The sequence below is a fragment of the Talpa occidentalis genome, unplaced genomic scaffold (genome assembly GCF_014898055.3).
Source record: "Talpa occidentalis isolate TD23 unplaced genomic scaffold, MPIMG_talOcc4v2.1 talOcc4.2, whole genome shotgun sequence".
In the NCBI taxonomy this organism is placed as follows: domain Eukaryota; kingdom Metazoa; phylum Chordata; class Mammalia; order Eulipotyphla; family Talpidae; genus Talpa; species Talpa occidentalis.
Genome location: NW_023602073.1, coordinates 16,942,994 through 16,964,067, shown reverse-complemented (window position 1 = coordinate 16,964,067; position 21,074 = coordinate 16,942,994). Strand labels below are relative to the sequence as shown.

The 21,074-nt window shown below is 45.4% G+C and overlaps 1 protein-coding gene across 8 annotated transcripts in view; it reads right to left on the bottom strand.

Moving 5' to 3' along the window:
* Positions 1 to 21,074, bottom strand: part of LOC119251747 (golgin subfamily A member 6-like protein 25) — a 92,857-nt gene that overhangs the window by 21,041 nt on the left and 50,742 nt on the right. For all 8 annotated transcript variants that reach the window (XR_008553023.1, XR_008553021.1, XR_008553022.1 and 5 more), the window contains 6 exons: positions 18,800 to 18,895; positions 13,828 to 13,911; positions 9,366 to 9,449; positions 8,384 to 8,479; positions 5,385 to 5,465; positions 837 to 932 (listed from right to left, as the gene is read on the bottom strand). Coding sequence is in view for 4 of the 8 variants with exons in the window: in XM_037519008.2 (XP_037374905.1) it covers positions 837 to 932; positions 5,385 to 5,465; positions 8,384 to 8,479; positions 9,366 to 9,449; positions 13,828 to 13,911; positions 18,800 to 18,895 (537 nt within the window). In the remaining 4 variants the exon portion in view is untranslated. The remainder of the gene's footprint in view (positions 1 to 836; positions 933 to 5,384; positions 5,466 to 8,383; positions 8,480 to 9,365; positions 9,450 to 13,827; positions 13,912 to 18,799; positions 18,896 to 21,074) is intronic.

The window sequence follows — 21,074 nt, the reverse complement described above, 5'->3', positions numbered from 1 at the left end:
TTTGGAATCTTTGAGGAGAAGGAGAAAACAGCTTGAACTCTGGTATTATTGTGGTTTACGTTCATGTTTATAACAATGGAAGTTCTCCAGCTACCCAAGACCTTATAGTGAGGGATGTGTGACTGTCCTTTGAGTGTGAACTTTAACATCAACACACAAGGGATTAGTGCAGAGGCTGGAAGACACCCCTGAGAGAGGAGGATGAATGACTAAATAGTCTGGAGCACTGACTGCCAACTGAGGGATGACCTCAATCTTTCCCTAAAGGCTGGCCTCTCTTCCAAGGAGATGAGCAGCTATGAAAGCGTTAGACACCCCCAGTGCGCATGAGCTGCAGCCAACAGTCCTCATCGGCACCTTATGAGTGGCAGGAACATGAACTCACCTGGAGGGACCCTGTTCTCACTGCTCACAAACAACAGTGTGTGGAACATGGGGGAGGCAGTGTGGAGGGCAAATGCAAACCCTGTACCATAGTGAATGTGTCAAAGTGCCACGTTTGCGGTCTTCAAGTCATGAAGTTACTTAACATTTCAGTTTTTTAAACTGAGGTATTTATAATGTGAAACCCATTGTGGGATGTTCTATGAAAGAAAGAACATAACTGTCTCTACAGCCTGAGCTGCTGGGCATCCTAACCAATCAATACTATAAGGCAGAAAAGAGAGAGAGAAATTCACATAGACACTAGGGATACAAAAAAAAAAAAAAAAAAGCATGTTCCTTTGGCTGTCATCTATTTCTCATGGGCTGGTGACACTAAACCATTAAGTTTATGCTCTGCCCAACCAAACCCTCTGTGTGTGTTCTGGGATGGAAAAGACTCAACTTCTTACCTCCTGTTCTCTTGTTTGTTCTCTTGACTTCACCTTCTGATTCAACCACTGGTCTAAACGTTCTCTCACTATTGTCCTAGTCTTCAGGAGTTTTTCCTGATCAAAATTGGGTGAAAAAGAAAGCGTTAAGGCGACAGTATCATCAGGTTCCTGAGAGGAATCCCTGCCTTCCAAGACACTAGAATGACATGAAATATCATTGAATCCTTACACTTCCAGTATAAGCGCCCTGAGGACCATGTTCAGAGATATAGGTGACCCTGTATTCCCAGAGCACGTGGCAGGATGGCTGCCATCATGTCTGCTGTAGAACTGGAGGCTGGGGAAGGGGTAACTAACCGACCCAAGGGCTATGAATACCAGCATCTTGAGCCACATTTCTTGACCCACTGGTAGAGCTATATGGACCTCTACAGCCTTGCCAGGAAACGCTGCACACAGCACATGACAGTAACCATCTAAAAGAAGCCTTTCTCCACCTCCTATATGTGGAAAGTTGTCTGTGTCCATCAGGATCTCTTCCAGGAAGCTCCCCGGTTTCACTACCAAATTGGTGAGAACTGAACCCACATGAAGGAACTCCAGGGAGTTTTCTTTTGGTGATGGGTTGAGCCTCCCAGACTTCAGAAGAAATAAATTCCGGTGGTCTCTGTGCCTGTTTTGGGAATCTGTCACATGACCTTGTACATTGTGGTTTTGCTAATATTACACACATGTAAAGATAAAAAAAGGCTGGTGTGTATTTTGACGACTGTATTCTACAACAGAGGGTGATCACAGAAGAATGAATAGGGATGAGACTCTCACCATCCAATGAAAGTCCATATAGACCACTGGATTGTATTTTGGGCAAATGTCCAAAAGCCAAGGGGTCAGCCCAAACCACAGGTCAAGATGGGACGACAGGCTTGACCATAAGCTGCCTCTGACTATGAAGAACCAGCTACAAGTTAAGAAGACATTTTCTGAACAAGCCCAGAATAAGACAAGCCTTGGGTGACCATAAAGGTGGCACACACACCTTTGTGAATCAGGGGACACTTACTCTGCCTTTCTCCGTTTTCCTTAGACTGGCCTGTTGATGACTAGCTTAAGCCAAGACACTTTAACCTTCTAGTGAGATGAAAGAAAACCTAAAGTTATTTAAAAATATCTGTATTATAGATGGCCTTACAGGCTGGTCAAGGGCCTAGTAGGCTACAATCAATGTTGTCCTCTATAGGAAAGCAACTTCTGTACTTGTTGGTATTCTTGCTGCTTCCCTCACTAATTTTATGATTTTCTTGTTTGGGCCTTGCATCCTCAACACCCTCATCAGAATCACCTCCTGTCACCTCAAAGCCAGCAGATGTCACATGGTTCTTCAGATGGAGCCTGATAGGATGCCTCCACCTTGCATCCTCCCAAGTTCCTTAGATCGCTGCCCTGAAGTGGTACCCTGGCTACTCGACCATGTCACCATTTTCAGCAGGAAGCAGTTACTAGTCAGATTGATGCCTTTTGTCCTAAGAGTAGTGAGGGGCTCCATCCGTAGAGCCCCAGGGCTGTAAAGGATAAGTAGGCAGCTTCAAGAACAGTGCAGGCCAGGACTTCAGGAGAGTTAGAGAGGCTTCTGAGACAAGGACAGTAAATTCTAAGTGCTAACCTACACATAGAGGGGGGGTCAGAAAGTCCAGGAGGATGAAGCAGAAACAGTACACTGGGCAGAGCCTGGTGACTGACTGTAGTTTCTCTCTCACACAATGAACCCCTAAAAAAACTGTCTTCAAAGGCTGCACACAGAGATTTGAGCAACATAGATATGATGGGATAAAATGAAAAAGGGGGAAATGAAGTTGAAAATGTCAGGCTGACTGTGGATGAGCTGAAGTCGGGACAGAGCCTATAGACTGAGAATTTTAGGGAACAGCAGATAAACGCCCTCAAGGCCACATGCACATTGAGTCATGCATTCCCAGCTGGCTGTGTCCCTTGCTTTAGTCAATAAATACTCTGTAACCTAGTTGGTTGGGCTCAGATTTCGGAGAGATATCTCCTCTGAGCTGCTGGTGTGAAGCCGCCCGGGTAAATAAAGGTGTCCCCCCTCCTCTCCGAGCGCTGCTTGCTTCCCTCATGACAATCTGCCAGAACAGTCAACCTTAAAAAAAACAGGAAACTCTGCTGTGTTACAACATGGATGAGGGGGGGGGGGGGGGGGGGGGTGGGGGGGGGGGGGTGGGGGGGGGACGACACACTACAGTCCTAGACAAAAGGACAGAATTTTCCTGACTGCTTTAACATAGTCAGATGTAAAACAGAATGTGGGATGGGGGGACCAGGTGACAGGAGGGACAATGAGGACACTGTTTACTGGGGAGAGTTCCAGTTTGGGAGGATGAACTGGTTGTGCAGATGGAGAGTGGAGATGGGGGCTCCACAGTGTGACACTGATGCCAGTAAAGACAATGTGTAAGACGGAGAGCAGGTACATTTGTGATTTGTGTATTTTACCACTCTCACCTATGCACTCATCACACACACTGAGAAAATTCTGTTCAGCCACAAAGACACTCTTCACATGAGTCCTTTGAGGTGGAAGAATATCTGAAGTTTACTGCTGCTGAATAAACTGGGAGGCAGGCACTTATACGTAGGAAAGGCTGTCATAATTCTCTATAGTCACGAGAGTAATTTCCCTCGTCTTCATTCAAGATACAAGAGGACAAAGGACAGATGCTAGATAATTTCATTGTGTAATTAGGGCCAAGGTCTAATACTAGGTAAACCCAGGTTTTCTCTGAGATGCAGTCTTAAAAGTTTACCATTCTCCCATCTACTCGTTCTCTTTATTGGCATCATCTTCTCATTGTGCTACCGCCACCTCCACTCTCCATCTGCACAAATAGTTCATCCTTCAGACATGAAACCAACCCACTAAAAACAATCACTTGGTTCCTCTGCCCAACTGGTATCCACCAGACAGGGTTATATAAATCTCCATTTCTGAGGGAGTTTGGGAAGGGAAGGCTTTTGATAAACATCACCAAGCAAGGCTGGTAGGTGACTCCCTTGTACTCAGGGGAGATCTGGGGGGCAGAAGCTGATCACAGTTACCAGCAATAGTCATCCCCATCCAGAGTTCACTTATGATCTGTGAGTTTAGACCAATAGAAATGAAACCACCCATCTGGTGGGACTTGCTTTAATTTGGTAGATACAGAACTACAGTTTCCATGGCTACACTATCAGCTCATGCAGTGTGACAGTGACTGATATTGTGGCCATGGGTCACTGATGGTGAAAATGGGAACCTTTGTTAAGGAGGAGAGAACAGCTCAAATCCTGCATTAACATGGTTTTCCTTCATGTTTGTAACAATGAAGGTTCTGCCCGCTACCCAAGACCCTAAAATGAGGGACCTGTGACTGTCCTTTGAGTGTGAACTTTAACACCCACACACAAGGGGTAGTGCAGAGGCTGGAAGACACCCCTGAGAGAGGCAGGTGACTAAATAGTCTGGAGCACTAACTGCCAACTGAGGGATGACCTTAATCTTTCAGTCAAGTCTGGGTTTTCTTCCCTGGAGAGGCGTGGCTATGGAAAATCTTAGACAATCCCAGTGTGCTTGAGCTGCAGCAGCTCTCTCCTCATGCCCAGCATTATGAGCCGCAGGAACATAAGCTCATCTGGTGGAACCCTGTTCTCACAGATCACAAAGAATGGTTTGTGGAACATCATGGAGGCAGTGTGGGGAGCAAATGCATACCCTGTACTGTGGTGAATGTGTAAAAGTGGCATGTTTGAGGTTTTCAAGTCAAGAAGTTATTTAACATTTCAGTCCTTTAATCTGAGGTATTTATAATGTGAAACCCATTGTGGCAAGTTCTATGCAAGAAAGATCAAAATTCTTTCCCTACAGGCTGAGCTGCTGGGCATCCTAACCAATCACTATTACTGAAAGGGAACCGCTAATCAAATGAAATCTTTCCTGTTACCTGGTAAAAGAGTCACAGGTCTGGTGCAGTAAATAATGCAAAGTAAATGTAAACAACAAGTTTTGCTTCTCTGAAGTCAATCTACATGAGATTAGTTAAGGCCTTGTAACATTTTAACAAGGCCAGACAGCTGCCAGGCTGATTGATCTCCCAGGGCATCCTTGAATACCTGTCTTTTGTCACAAACTTTTGTGCTTACTGACTGATGTTGTCAAGGTAAGATGGTTATGTATAAAAGAAACCCTTTGTCCCTAGATTGGTGTTCAGACCTTATGGGACTACCCAGTTCTGGGACCTCATGCATGAGTAATAAAGCTTCTCCCGACCTCACCATTCCTGAAGTACCGCTTGTTCTTCTCCTGCCTGGATAAAGGCTAGAATTTATTTCTGCAACATTATAAGGCAGAAAAGATAGAGAGGAATTCACATAGACACTAGGGGTATAAAAATTGAGCATGTTCCTTTGGCTGTCATCTATTTCTTATGGGCTGGTGACAATAAACCATCAAGTTTATGCTCTATCCAACCATGCCCTCCGTGTATGTTCTAGGATGGAAAAGACTCAAATTCTTACCTCTTGTTCTCTTATCTTCAACTCCAGATTCAACCACTGGTCTAACACTCTCCGTTTTGTCCTTAAATCCTGGAGTTTTTCCTGATCAAAATTGGGTGAAGAAAGAAAGCATAGTTGAGATGACAGACTAATCCTGTTTTTGAGAGAATCCCTGCCTTCCAAGACTAGAATGACATGAAATATCGTTGAATCCTTACACTTTCAGTATATGTGCCCCAAGGACTGTTTGCAGTGATACAGGTGACCCCTTATTCCCAGAGCACGTGGCAGGATGGCTGCCATCATGTGTTCTGTAAAACCGGAGGCTGGGGAAGGGGTAACTAACCTGCCCAAGGGCTATGACTACCGGCTTCTTGAGCCTCATGTGCTGACCCTCAGGCGGAGCTATATGGACCTCTACAGCCTGGCCAGGAAACGCTGCACACAGAACAAGACAGTCACCATCAAAAAGAAGCCTTTCTCCACCTCTTATATGTGGAAAGTTGTCTGTGTCCATCAGGACTCTCTTCCAGGAAGCCACCTGGATTTACCCCCAAATTGGTGGGGCCCAAACACACATGAAGGATCCCCAGGGAATTTTCTTTTGCTGCTTGGTTTAACCTAGCAGACTGCAGGAGAATTAAATCTGTTGGTCTCTGTGCCTGTTTTGGGAATCTGTCACATGACCTCACACATCGTGGTTTCTCTAATGTTACAAACATTTGAAGATAAAAAAGGCTGGCACATATTTTGACAACTGCATTTATAGTAGAATCATTAGGAACAAGACTGTCACTATCCTATGAAAGTTCATACAGACCATGGGACTGTATTTTGGGGAAACGTCTGAGAGACAGGGGGACCAACCAAGATGGGAGGACAGGCTTGACCGTCAGCTTCCTCTGACTATGAAGAACCAGCTACAGGTTAAGAAGACTTTTTCTAATGAAGCCAGTTGCTGACACAAGCCTCAGGTGACCTTAAAAGTTGCAGACAAAAAAAAAATCACCCTTTGGTGAGTCAGGGGCCACTTATAGTGCCTTGCTCCACTTTCTTTAAACTGGCCTACTCATGACTACCGTGTGACGGGACACCTTAACACTTCTAGTGAGATAAAAGAAAACATGAAGTTATTAAAAAAAACCTGCTTTACAGATGGCCTTACAGGTGGTAAAAAGGCCTAGTAGGTTACAAACAATATTAACCTCTATAGAAATCTATCTTCTGTCCTGGTTGCTCCTCTTTCTGGTTCCCTCACTAATTTTCATTATTATTTCCTTGTTGAGGACTTGCATCCTCAACACCCTTGTCTCCTCAAAGCCGGTAGACATCAGATGGTCCTTCAGATGGAGCCTGATAGGACGCCTCCCCCGTCCTTCCTCCCAGGGTCCTCAGATCACTGCCCTGCAGTGGAGCCCTGACTGCTCGCCCACGTCACCCATTTTAAGCAGGAAGCAGTGACTGGTCAGATCGATGCCCTTTATCCTAATGACAGTGAGGGGCTAGAGCTGTAGGATGGGTACTGAGTCCCAGGGCAAGTCAGGGTTAAGTAGGCAGCTTGAGGGCAGTGCAGGCAGGGACTTAAGGAGAGTTAAAGAGGCTTCTAAGACAAGGACAGTAAATTCTAAGTGCTAACCCACACATACACCAGAGGGGAGGTCAGAAACTCCAGGAGGACGAAACAAAAATAGTACACTGGGCAGTGCCTGGTGAGACTGTAGTTTCTCTCACACACACTGGAACCCTAAAAAAACCTCTTTGAAGTCTGCACAGAGATTTGAGCACCATAGATAGGATGGAATAAAAATGAAAAAGGGGGAAATGAAGTGGAACATGTCAGGCTGACTGTGGATGAGCTGAAGTCGGGACAGAGCCTGTAGACTGAGAATTTCAGGGACAACTGATAAGCGCCCTCAAGGCCACATGCGCCCGGAGTCACGTATCCCCAGCTGCTGTGTCCCTTGCTTTACTCCCTAAATACTCTGTACCCTAGTTGCTGGGGCTCAGATTGTGGAGAGAGATCTCCTCCGGGCTGCTGGTGTGAAGCCGCCAGAGTAAATAAGGTGCGTCCCTCCTCCTCTCTGAGTACTGCCTGCTCCCCTCATGACAATCTGCCAGAACAATCAACCTGAAACATGTAACTCTGATACGTGTTACAACATGGATGATCGTTCAGAGAGAAAAGGACTGTATTTTCGTGACTGTTTTTAACTTAGATGTAAAAACAGAACATGGAATGGGGGGACCAGGTGATAGGAAGGACCCGGGGACACTGTTTACTGGGGAGAGTTTCAGGTTGGGAGGAGGAACCCGTTGTGCAGATGGAGAGTGGAGATGGGGCTCCACAGGGTGATGCTGATGCCAGGAATGACAATGTGTGAGATGGGGAGCACGGGAAACTTTGTGATGTTTCTTTTAACATCTCTCCCCTACGTACCCATCACACAAACACACAGAAAAGTCTGTTCAGGTATGAAGATGCTCTTCACATGAGCCCTTTGAGGTGTTGAGTGTCTGACATTTACTGCTGCTGAATCAACTGGGAGGCAGGCACTTAGATGTGGGAGAGACCATTATAATTCTCTGTGGTCACCAGAGTAATTTCCTTCTTCTTCATTCAAGATATAAGAGGACAATGGACAGATGCTAGATAATTTCATTGTGTGGTGAATGTTTCAAAGTCCGTGTTTGAGGTCTTCAAGTCAAGAGGTTATTTAACATTTCAATCTTTAATCTGAAGTTCTTATAATGTGAAACCCAGTCTAGGATTTTCTATGCGAGAAAGATCAAAATTCTGTCTCTATGGGCTGAGGTGCTGGGCATCCTAACCGATCACCATTATAAGGGTGAGAAGATACAGAGAAATTCTCATAGACACCAGGGGCATAAAAATAAAGCACGTCATTTCTTTGGCTGTCATCTATTTCTCATGGGCTGGTGACAATAAACCATCAAGTTTATGCTCTCACCAACCACGCACACTCTGTATGCTCTAGGAGGGAAAAGATTCAATTTCTTACCTCACATTCACATGTTTGTTCTCTTGACTTCAACTTCAGACTCAACCACTGGTCTATCAGGTCTCTCAGTTTTGTCACAGCCTCCTGCAATTTCTCCTGATCAAAATCGGGTGAAGACAGAAAGCACAGTTAAGATGAGGGATTCATCAGGTTCTGAGAGGAATCCCTGCCTTCCAAGACTGAGATATTGTGGTCATGGGTCACTGACCACAATGAATTGGAGCCTTTGTGGAGGTGGAGAGAACAGAACGAACTCTGGCACTGATGTGGTTTCCCTTTACATTTGTAACAATGGAAGTTCTTCCCATACCCGAGACCCTAAAATGAGGGTCATGTGACTGTTCTTTGAGTGTGAACTTTAACAACTACACACAAGGGATTAGCGCAGAGACTGAAAGACACCTCTGAGAGAGGCATGATGACTAAACAGTCTGGAGCACTAACTGCCAACTGAGGGATGACCTCACTCTTTCACTAAAAGCTGGGTTCTCTTCCCAGGTGACGGGCAGCTATGGAAAGTCTCAGACACCCCCAGTGCACATGAGCTGAAGCAGCTCTGTCTTTATCACCAGCTTCATGAGCTGCAGGAACATGAGCACATCTGGAGGGACCCTGTTCTCAAAAGTATGGTTTGTGGATCATGGAGGAGGCAGTTTGGGAGCCAAATGCAAAACCTGAACAGTGGTGAATGTGTCAAAGTGATACGTTTGAGGTCTTCAAATTATGAAGTTATTAAACACTACAGTTCTTTAATCTGAGGTATTTATGACGTGAAACCAGTCTAGGATGTTCTCTGCAAGAAAGATCAAAATTCTGTCTCTATAGGCTGAGGTGCTGGGCATCCTAACCAATCACTACTATAAGGCTGAAAACATACAGAGAAATTCTCATAGACTCAGAAATTCTCATAACCATCAAGTTTATGCTCTGCCCAACCAGCACTCCATGTATGTTCTAGAATGGAAAGGACTCAACTTCTTACCCTCTGTTCTCTTAGCTTCAACTTCAGACTCAACCACTGGTCTAACAGGTCTCTCAGTTTTGTCACACCCTCCTGGAGTTTTTCCTGATCAAAATTGGGTGAAAAAAAGAGAGCATAGTTAAGATGACAGATTTATCTATTCCTGAGAGGGGTCCCTGCCTTCAAGAGACTAGAATGACATGAAATATCGTTGAACCCTTACACTTTCAGTATAAGCGCCCTGAGGACTGTGTGCAGTGATACAGGTGACCCCTTATTCCCAGAGCACGTGGCAGGATGGCTGCCATCATGCTGCTTTAGAACTGGAGGCTGGGGAAAGGGGTAACTAACCTACCCAAGGGCTATGTCTACCGCCTTCTGAGCCACGTGCTGACCCTCAGGTGGAGCTATAGGGACCTCTACAGCCTCGCCGGGAAGCGCTGCACGCAGAACAAGACAGTAACCATAAAAGAAGCCTTTCTCCACCTCCTCTATTTGGAAAGTTGTCTGTGTCCTTCAGGACTCTCTTCCAGGAAGCTCCCCGGATTCACTCCCAAATTGGTGGGGCCCAGGGCCTCCCTGGTGCACAGTGGTTGAGTGCTGGGCTGTGAAGCTGCCCGCAGCCTCTGCAGTGCTGGTTCGATCCCCGGCTGCTTCCCGGCCACTGGAGGAGGGTCCTGCATGGCGTGCAGACCTCTCCTGCCGCCCGCTGCTCCCCTCAGCAGTGTGCTTCGGTCCTTCTGCCTGCTCTGCTCCCCTTCTGGCTCTGGTGAATTCTCTCACCCTCCCACGCTTCTGACTGTACCCAGTGCTTGTATAAACAAACAAACAAATAAATAAGTCCTAAAAAAAAAAAAAATTGGTGGGGCCCAAACCCACATGAAGAAACTCCAGGGAGTTTTCTTTTGGTGATTGGTTGAGCCTCCCAGACTTCAGAAGAAATAAAATCTGGTGGTCTCTGTGCTTGTTTTGGGAATCTGTCACATGACCTTGCACATCATGGTTTCTCTAATGTTAATCACATGTGAAGATAAAAAAGGCTGGCACGTATTTTGACAACTGTATTATATAGCAGGGCATCATCACGGCAAGAGTGATTGGGCCGAGATGCTCACCTTCCTATGAAAGTCGATATGGACTTTGTGATTGCAAAGGAAACAAACGAGAGACAGGGTGTCAGCCCAAACCACAGGCCAAGATGGGAGGACAGGCTTGACATTCAGCCACCTCTGACTATTAAGAACCAGTTACTGGGCCTCCCCAGTGGCGCAGTGGTTGAGCGCTGGGCTGCGAAGCTGCCCACAGCCTCTGCAGAGCCGGTTCAATCCCCAGCCACCAGCAAAGGTTCCACATGGCGCGTAGACCACCTCTCCTGCCATGCCCACTGCTCCCCTCAGCAGTGTACTTCTGTCCTTCTGCCTGTTCTGCTCCCCGCTCTGGCTCTGGTGAATTCTCTCATCCTCCCACGCTTCTGACTGTACCCAGTGCTTATATAAATAAATAAATAAATCTTTAAAAAAAAAAAAAAAGAGAGCCAGTTACTGGTCAGATCAATACCCTTTGTCCTAACAGCAATGAGGGGCTCCATCTATAGAAGGGTAGTGAGTCCCCAGCTAGTAAGAGTTAAGTAGGCAGCTTCAGGGACAGTGCAGGCAGGAGAGGTACAGAGGTAAAGAGGAGAGGTAAAGAGGCCTCTGAAACAGTAAATTCTAAGTGCTAACCAACACATACACCACAGCTGAGGTCACAATGTCTAGGAGGATGAAACAAAAGCAGTACACTGGGCAGTGCCTGGTGACTGACTGTAGTTTCTCTTACACACACTGGAACCCTAAATGAAACTGTCTTCAAAGACTGTACCCAGAGATGTGTGCACCATAGATACGATGGAATAAAAATGAAAAAGGGGGAAGTGAAGTGGAAAATGTGAGGCTGACTGTGGATGAGCTGAAGTCGGGACAGAGCCTGTAGACTGAGAATTCCAGGGAACAATGGATAAGCGCCTTCAAGGCCACATGTGCCCTGAGTCACAAATCCCCAGCTGCTGTGTCCCTTGCTTTTACTCAATAAATAATCTGTAACCTAGATGCTTGGACTCAGATTGTGAAGAGTGATCTCCCCGGAGCTGTCTTGTGTAAAGCCCACCAGCTTAAATAAAATAAAGAGTGTCCCTCCTCCTCTCTGAGTGCCACCTGCTTCCCTCATGAAAATCGCCAGAACAGTCACCCTTAAAAAAAACAGGAAACTACGATAAGTGCTATAGTATGGATGAGCCTGGGAGACACTATGGTCTGAAACAAAACGACAGTATTTTCCTGACTGCTTTAATGTAGTCAGATGTAAAAACAGAACGTGGGATGGGGGATCAGGTGACAGGAGGGACACGGGGACACTGTTTACTGGGGAGAGTTCCAGGTTGGGAGGAGGAACCCGTTGTGCAGATGGAGAGTGGAGATGAGGTGCCACAGTGTGACGCTGATGCCAGTAAATACAACGTGTAAGATGGGGAGCAGGGGGAATTTGTGATCTGTTTATTTTAACACTCTGCCTACTCCCCATCAAACACACCCACAGAAAAGTGTGTTCAGCTATGGACACTCTTCACATGACCCCTCTGAGGTGCAGGAATGTCCGATATTTACTGCTGCTGGATACACTGGGAGGCAGGCATTTAGATGAGGGAGAGACCATTATAATTCTCCTTAGTCACCAGAGTAATTTCCTTCTTCTTCAGGCCAGATACAAGAGAACAAAGGACAGGTGCTAGACAGGTTCATTGTGTGACTAGGGCCATGGTCTAACACTAGGTAAACCCCAGGTTTTCTCTGAGATGTAGTCTCAAAAGTTTAGCATTCTCACATCTACATGTTCTCCTTATTGGCATCATCTTCATATTGTGGTGCTGCCATCTCCACTCTCAATCTGCACAAATAGTTCATCCTTCTAACATGAAACCCACCACTAAACACCATCACCTTTGTTCCTCCTCCTACCTGCTCCCCACCAGGTACAGGGATATGTAAATCTCCAATTATTTTTAAAGATTTATTTATATATGCATGGAAGAACTGGGGTACAGGACTGAGATGCGGGGAGTGAGAGGATTCACCAGAGACAGAATGGGGAACAGAACAGGCAGGCTAACTGAAATACACTGCTGAGGGGAGCTGTGGGCGAGACAGGAGATGTCTGCTTTGCCATGTGGGTAGCTTCCTGGCCAGGGATCGAACTCGTGCTGCAGAGGCTTCAGATTGCATCACAGTGCGATGCTTAACCCCTTGCGCCATCAGGGAGGCCCCATAAATCTCCATTTCTGATGGAGATTTTGAAGGGAAGGCTTTTGATGAACATCACCAAGCAAGGATGGTAGTGACTCCCATGTACTCAGAGAGTAGGTGTGATCACAGTATTTGATCACAGTTGTCAACAATAAGCATCTACCTAGCCAGAGCAATTTAGCATCTGTGAGTTTATGACCAGTGGAAAGCAAACCACCCATCTGGTGGGACACCCTTTAATTTGGCAGATACAGAACTGCAGTTTCCATGTCTACACTATTGGTTCATGCAGTGTGGCAATGACTGAGATATCGAGGTCAAGGTCACCGTTCAGGATGAATTTTGATGTTTCTGGAGCAAAAGGAGACAGCAGCTCGAACTCTGGCATTGAAGTGGCTTCCCTTCATGTCTATAACAACAAAGGTTCTCCCCATTACCTAAGACCCTAAAATGAAGGACATGTGACTCTCCTTTGAGTGTGAACGTTTACACCCATACACAAGGGATTAGTGCAGAAGCTGGAAGACACCCCTGAGAGGAGGATGACTAAATAGTCTGGAGCACTAACTGCCAACTGAGGGGTGACCTCCATCTTTCACTCAAGGCTGGGTTCTCTTCCCAGGAGAGGGGCAGCTATGGAAAATCTCAGAGACTCCCAGTGTGCATGAGCTGCAGCAGCTCTGTCCTCTCACCAGCCTTGTGAGCTGCAGGGACATAAGCTCACCTGGAAGGACCCCATTCTCACTGCTTGCAAAACAATGATGTGTGGAATGTGGGGGAGGCAGTCTGAGGGGGGCAGATGCAAACCTTGTACCGTGGTGAATGTGTCATAGTGCCATGTTTGAGTTCTTCAAGTTATTTATCACTTGAGGTCTTCCTGAAGTTATTTATCATTTCAGTTCTTTAATCTGAGGTATTTATCATGTGAAACCCAGTCTAGGATGTTCTATGCAAGAAAGAACAAAATTCTGTCTCCAGGGGTTGAGCTGCTGGGCATCCTAACCAATCACTATTATAAGGGTGAAAAGATACAGAGCAATTCTCAAGACACAAGGGACCAAAAAAAAAAAAAAAAAAAAAAGCATGTTGCTTCCTTGGTTGTCTTCTATTTCTCATGGGCTGCTGAGAATGCACCATCAAGTTTATGCTCTCCCCAACCATGCCCTCCGTGTATGTTCTAGGATGGAAAAGACTCAATTTCTTACCTCCTGTTCTCTTGAATTCAATTTCTGACTCTTAGAATGGGCAAACAGTTCTTGCAGTTCTGTCCTAGCCTTCTGGAGTTTTCCCTGATAAAAATTGGATGAAGAAATAAAGCATAGTTAAGATGATAGATTCATCAGGTCCCTGAGAGGAATCCCTGCCTCCCAAGAGGCTACAATGACATGAAATATCGCTGAATCCTTATACTTTCAGTGTAAGCACCCCGAGGACTGTGTGTAGTGATAAAGGTGACCCCTTATTCCCAGGGCATGTGGCAGGATGGCTGCCGTCACGTCTGCTGTAGAATTGGAGGCTGGGGAAGGAGTAACTAACCTGCCCAAGGGATATGACTATTGGCTTCTTGACCCTCATGTGCTGACCCTCAGGCAGAGGATCTTCAAGGGTCTATATGGACCTCTACAGCCTCACCAGGAAACGCTGCACACAGAACAAGACAGTAACCATCTAAAAGAAGTCTTTCTGTGTCCATCAGGACTCTCTTCTAGGAAGCTCCCTGGATTCACTCCCAAACTGGTGGGAACTAAACTCACATGAGGGAACTCCAATAGACTTCTTTAGCTGATTGGTTTGTGCGGCTGCCTCGGCCACTGAACACATGTGAACTTACTGGAAAGAGGGAGGCTTTTACTCAGACACATAAAAAGTCAGAGTAAATAAGACCCCCTTCCCCTGTGCGCTGGACTGGACAGTCAATGACGGGTAAGATCGGGGGCAGACTAAAGAAGGCACTGGCCAGCTGCATGTCTGCGACTCTTGACGACGTAAGACAGGCGCAGTCCCCGAGGGGATTCATCATGATAAACTTTGGCGTTCATATTAAATAAGACCTACATGCCTATAAGCCTAATCTAGGCACTAAAACTGCAGTAAAACCCCTCCTTGGCATAAGAAAATGGCTGCTGCAGATCAGTGCTTGAAAACAAGCTTGATGGAATTACCTACAAAGCAGTTTAACCATTAAGCAGATAGTCATTGTTCCTGAATAAGAAGCAATTTAGCAACCTGTCTGTAATTATACTATTTTTTTCACCTACTTTACTTTTTCTGTGTGCAATCAGTTTCAGAAAATGCATGATAAAAAAAAATAGTGTGTGGTAATAGCGGTTCCAAAATAATCATAATATTTTACACGAGTCAATACCACAAAAAATCAAAATGCTTACGTAGAAAAACATTTTTCGTGATCACTAAAAAGGAAAATGTAACAGTAAACAAAACAAGAAAAAACTAGCTTAAAGAATGCTGTGTTGTGTAATCCAAAATAATTGTGCAGACTTAGATTCCTGTAATCAGCACCTTGAGATTGTTTATTGTATCATGCCATGGAACATCGATCACATGTACATAAATGATGAAGTAAATGTCCTGTATATTACTAATCATCTCCTGCTGTGAAAAAATTATCTTGTATGAAATCATCCATTGTTAAAAAAGGTATAAAAGTGTATAATGATTTTAAGCACATTACATTCAGATTTTCACTCTTGAAGTGTGTCTGTCTGTCATTTCTGCACCGAATCCTTGACCACCCTGCTCAGTCTCTCATCCCTGGGTCGGCCTTGCTAATCTACCGCTGCACCGGTCTGCGGCAGGTTTGGCCCTGCAGACCTCAGGAGAAATGAAATCTGGTGGTCTCTGTGCCTATTTTGGGAATCTGTCACACAGCCTTGCGCATTGTTGTTTCTCTAATGTTAAACACACGTGAAGATAAAAAAAGGCTGGTGCGCATTTTGAAAACTGTATTTCACAGCAGGGGGTCATCAAGGAAAGAATAGGGTTGAGATTCTCAGCATCCTATGAAAGTCCATATGGACCATGGGATTTTATTTTGGGGAAAAGTACGAGAGACAGGGTGTCAGCCCAAACCACAGGCCAAGATGGGTAGACCAGTTTGACCGTCAGCCACCTCTGACTATGAAGAACCAGCTACAGGCTAAGAAGATATTTTCTAAAAAAGCCCAGAAGTGAGACAAGTTTGGGTGACCCTAAAAGCGGAAGACAAACAAACAAACAAACAAACAAAAAAACCACTGTCGTGGGACTCAGGGGCCACTTACTCTGCCTTGCTTCATTTTCTTTAAACTGGCCTACTACTGACTAGCCTGAGCCAGGACACTAAAACACTTCTAATGAGATGAAAGGAAGCTAAAGCATTTAAAAATATCTGTATATCAGATGGTCTTACAGGTGGGACCTGGGCCTAGTAGGATACAAACAATCTTGGCCTCTATAGAAAACAGCTTCTGTCCCTGTTGCTCCTCTTTCTGGTCCCCTCACTAATTTTCATTATTATTTTCTTGTTTGGCCTTGACACCCTCGTCAAGGCCCTCGTCAGAATCAACACCCTCGTCAGAATCATCTCCTGTAGCTGCAAAGCCAGCAGACGTCACATGGTCCTTCAGATGGAGTCTGATAAGACGCCTCTACTCTTCTTCCTCCCAGGGCCCTTAGATCGGCGCCCTGACTGCTCGCTCATGTCACCCATTTTCAGCAGGAAGTAGTGACTGATCAGATCGACGCCCTCTGTCCTAACAGCAGTGAGGGGCTCCATCCGTAGAAGGGGACTGTGTCCCCTTAGAAGGGCAAGTTACAGTTAAGTAGACAGCTTCAGGGACAGTGCAGGCAGGGACTTCAGGAGAGTAAAAGAGGCTTCTGAGGACAGTAAATTCTAAGTGCTAACCAACAAATACACCAGAGGGGAGGTCAGAAAGTCCAGCAGGACAGAATAAAAAACAAAACAGTACACTTGCAGTGCCTGGTGACTGGCTGTAGTTTTACTTACACACACTGGAACCCTAAATTAAAACTGTCTTCGAGGCTGCAACCCGAGATCTGAGCACCCTAGATACAATGGATTAAAATTAAAAAGGGGAAAATCAAGTGGAAAATGTCAGGCTGACCTGTTGATTAGCTGAAGTCGGGACAGAGCCTGTAGACTGAGAATTTCAGGGAACACCTGTAAGCGCTCTCAAAACTACATGTACCTTGATTCGTGCATTCCAGCTGACTGTATCCCTTGCTTTGGTCAATAAATACTCTGTAACCTGGTTGCCAGGTCTCAGATTTTGGAGACTTATCTCCTCCGGGCTGCTGGTGTGAAGACCTGCTGTGTAAATAAAGAGCGTTTCTCCTCCTCTCTGAGTGCTGTGTGAGTCACTAATAAAATCTACCATAACAGTTCAGCCTTAAAAAAACAGGCATCTCTGACAGGTGTTACAACATGCCTGAGCCGGGAAGATACTATGGTCCAAGACAAAAGGATAATATTTTCGTGACTATTTTTAACCTACTTAGCTTTAAAAACAGAATATGGAATGTTGGTACCAGTTGACAGGAGGGACACGGGGACACTGTTTACTGGGGAGAGTTTCGGGTTGGGAGGAGGAACTTGTGCAGATGGAGAGTGGAGATGGGGGCTCCACAGTGTGACGCTGATGCCAATAAAGATAATGTGTAAGATGGGAAGCAGGTACATTTGTGATTTGTTTATTTTAATATTCGTCCCTACTCCCCCATCACACACACACAGAAAAGTCTGTTCAGCTACGAAGACACTCTTCCCATGAGTCCCCTGAGGTGGGGGAATGTCTGACGTTTACTGCTACTGGATACTCTGGGAGGGAGGCACTTAGATGTGGGAGAGGCCATCATAATTCTCTTCACTGGCATCATTTTCACACTGTGGTGCCGCCATCTCCACGCTTCATCTGCACAAATAGCTCATCCTTCTGACATGAAACCCACCCATTCAACACCATCACCTTTGTTCCTTCTGCCACCTGTGCCCCATCAGGTAGAACATATGTAAATCTCCATTTCTGAGGGAGTTTGTGAAGGGAAGGCTTTTGATGAGTATTACCAACAAAGCTGGTAGGTGACTCCCATGCACTTAGAGTGGAGGTGTGGAGGGAAGAATTTGATCATAGTTACCGGCCTTCAGTATCTACCCAACAAGAGATTTTCAGCATCTGTGAGTTATGACCAGCAGAAAGCAACCACCCATCTGGTGGGACAACCTTTAATTTGGCAGATACAGAACTGCAATTTTCATTGCTACTCTATCAGTTTATGCAGTGTGCCAGTGACTGAGATATTGTCAGGTCACTGATCAGGATGAATTGGGACGTTTGTGGAAGACGAGTAGACAGTAGCTCGAACTCTAGCACTGATGTTGTCTCCCAGTACGTTTGTAACAATGTAGATTGTTCCCACTACCTAATACCCTAAAATGATGAAAGTGTGAAGCAAGAGTCCTTTGAGTGTGAACTTACCCACACACAAGGGATTAGTGCAGAGGCTGTCAGACACCCCTGAGAGAGGAGGATGACTAAATAGTCTGGAGCACTAACTGCCAACTGAGGGATGACCTCAATCTTTCGCTCAAGGCTGGGTTCTCTTCCCAGGAGAGGGGCAGCTACAGAAAGTCTGAGAGACCCCCAGGGCACATGAGCTGCAGCAGCTCTGTCCTCATCGCCAGCCTCATGAGTGGCAGGAACACGAGCTCATTTGGAGGGACCTTGTTCTCACTGCTCACAAAGAATGGTGTGTGCAACATGGGGGAGGCAGTGTGGTGGGCAAATGCAAATCCTGTACCGTAGTGAAAGTGTCAAAGTGCCATATTTGAGGTCTTCAAGTCATGAAGTTTTTTAAACATTTCAGTCTTGAATCTGAGGTATTTATAATGTGAAACCCAGTCTAGGATGTTCTATGCAAGAAAGAACAAAATTCTGTCACTATCGGCTGAGCTAATGGGCATCCTAACCAATCACTATTGTAAGGGTGAAACGATACAGAGCAATACTCAGAGACACTAGGGACAAAAAAATAAAGCATGTTGCTTCTTTGGGTGTCATCTATTTCTCATGGGCTGGTGACAAAAAACCACCAAGTTTATTATCTGCCCAACCATACCCTCTGTGTATGTTCTAAGATGGAAAAAACTCAACTTCTTACCTCTTGTTCTCTTTCTTGTTCACTTGACTTAAACTTCCGACTCTTAGACTGGGCTGAGAGCTCTCCCAGTTTTGTCTGAGCCTCCTGGAGTTTTTCCTGATCAATATTGGGAGAAGACAGAAAGTGTAGTCAAGATGACAGATTCATTAGGTCCCTGAGAGGAATCCCTGCCTTCCAAGAGACTAGAATGACATGAAATATCGTTGAATCCTTACACTTTCAGTATAAGCATCCCAAGGACTGTGTGTAGTGATACAGGTGACCTTATTCCCAGAGCACTTTGCAGGATGGCTGCCATCATGTCTGTAGTAGAATCGGAGCTGGGGGAAGGGGTACTAACTAGCCCATGGGTTATGACTATCGGATTCTTGAATCTCATGTGCTCACCCTCAGGCGGAGCTATATGGACCTCTACAGCCTCCTAGAAAACACTGCACATAGAATAAGACAGTAACCATCTGAAAGAAGTCTTTCTTCATCTCCTATATGTGGAAAATTGTCTGTGTCCATCAGGACTCTCTTCCGGGAAGAACCCCAGATTAATCCCAAATTGGTGGGGTCCAAACCCACATGAAAGATCTCCAGGGAATTTTCTTTTGCTGCTTGGTTTAACCTAGTAGACTGCAGCAGAAATAAAATCTGGTGTTCTCTGTGCCTGTTTTGGGAATCTGTCATGTGACATTGCACATTGTGGTTTCTCTAATGTTACACACATGTGAAAATAAAAAGGCTGGTGCATATTTCAACAACTGTATTCTACAGCATGGGGTGATCATGACAGGAGTGAAGAGGGACGAGACTCTCAGCATCCTTGAAAGTTCTTATGGACCACAGCATAATATTCTGGGGAAACGCCCAAGAATAGGGGGTCAGCCCAAACCACAAGCCAAGATGGGAGACAGGCTTGACTGTCAGCTGCCTCTGACTAAGAAGAAGCAGGTACAAGAGAAGACATTATCTAAAGAAACCCAGAGGTGAGACAAGGTTCGGGTGACCCTGAAAGTGGCAGACAAAAATAATTCACCATCTTTGTGAATAAGGGGCCATTACTCTGCCTTGCTCCACTTTCCTTAGACTGGCCTACTGAGGACTGGCCTGAGCGAGGACACTTTAACACTTCTAGTTAGACAAAAGAAAACTGAAAGTTATTTAAAATTATCCGTGTACAGATGGCCTTACAGGCAGGACAAGGGCTTAGTAGGCTACAATAAATCTTGGCCTCAATAGAAAACCAGCTCTGTCCTGGTTGCCCCTTGTTCTACTCCCTCACTAATTTTCTTTGTGATTTTTTTGTTGGGGCCTTGCATCTTCAACACCCTCGTCAGAATCATCTCCTGTCCCCGCAAAGCCAGCAGATGTCAGATGGTCCTTCAGGCGGAGCCTGATAGGACGCCTCCACCGTCCTTCCTCCCAGAGCCCTTAGATCGCCACCTGCAGTGGAGCCCTGACTGCTCAACCACATCACCCATTTTCAGCAGGAAGAAGTCACTGGTCAGATCGGTGCCCTTTGTCCTAACAGAAGTTCAGCCTCCTTCAATACAAAGAGAACTGAGTCCCAGGGAATGCTACGGTTAAGTAGGCAGCTTGAGGGACAGTGCAGGCAGGGACTTGAGGAGAGTTAAAGAGACTTCTGAGACAAGGACAGTAAATTCTTTTTTTTTTTTGGTTTTACTTTATTTTTTATTTATTTTATTTTATATACTTTTTCATTTTTGCACAATGTATGCATTTTCATCTTGGTGATAATCCCCATACAATTCCCACCCTCCTTATTATGACCATAATCCCTCCTACCCACCCCTACCCCCCATAGTGTGTCTGTGGTTTATAGTTGCTTGTTGATTTAGATTTTCACCTTATTGCAATTAGTCTTTTTCCTGGTCCCTTATTTAGGTTCTCTAAATTCCTGCTATGAGCGAAACCATCCGGTATTTTTCTTTTTCATTCTGGCTTATTTCGCTGAGCATAATCCCTTCCAGCTCCATCCATGTTGCTGCAAATAGCATGAATTTATCTTTTTTGACTGCTGAGTAATATTCTATTCCATACCGGGTGGTCTCACTCATAGCAGGAATTTAGAAAACCTAAATAAGGGGCCAGGAAAAAGACTAATTGCAATAAAGTAAAAATGAAAATAAACAAGCAATATAGACCAGAAACACACCACAGTGGGTGGTGGGAAAAGGAGAAGGATTAGGGTCAGAACAAGGGGGGTACTAAATGCTGGGTTCTCTTCCCAGAAGAGGGGCAGCTATGGAAAGTCTCAGAGACCCCC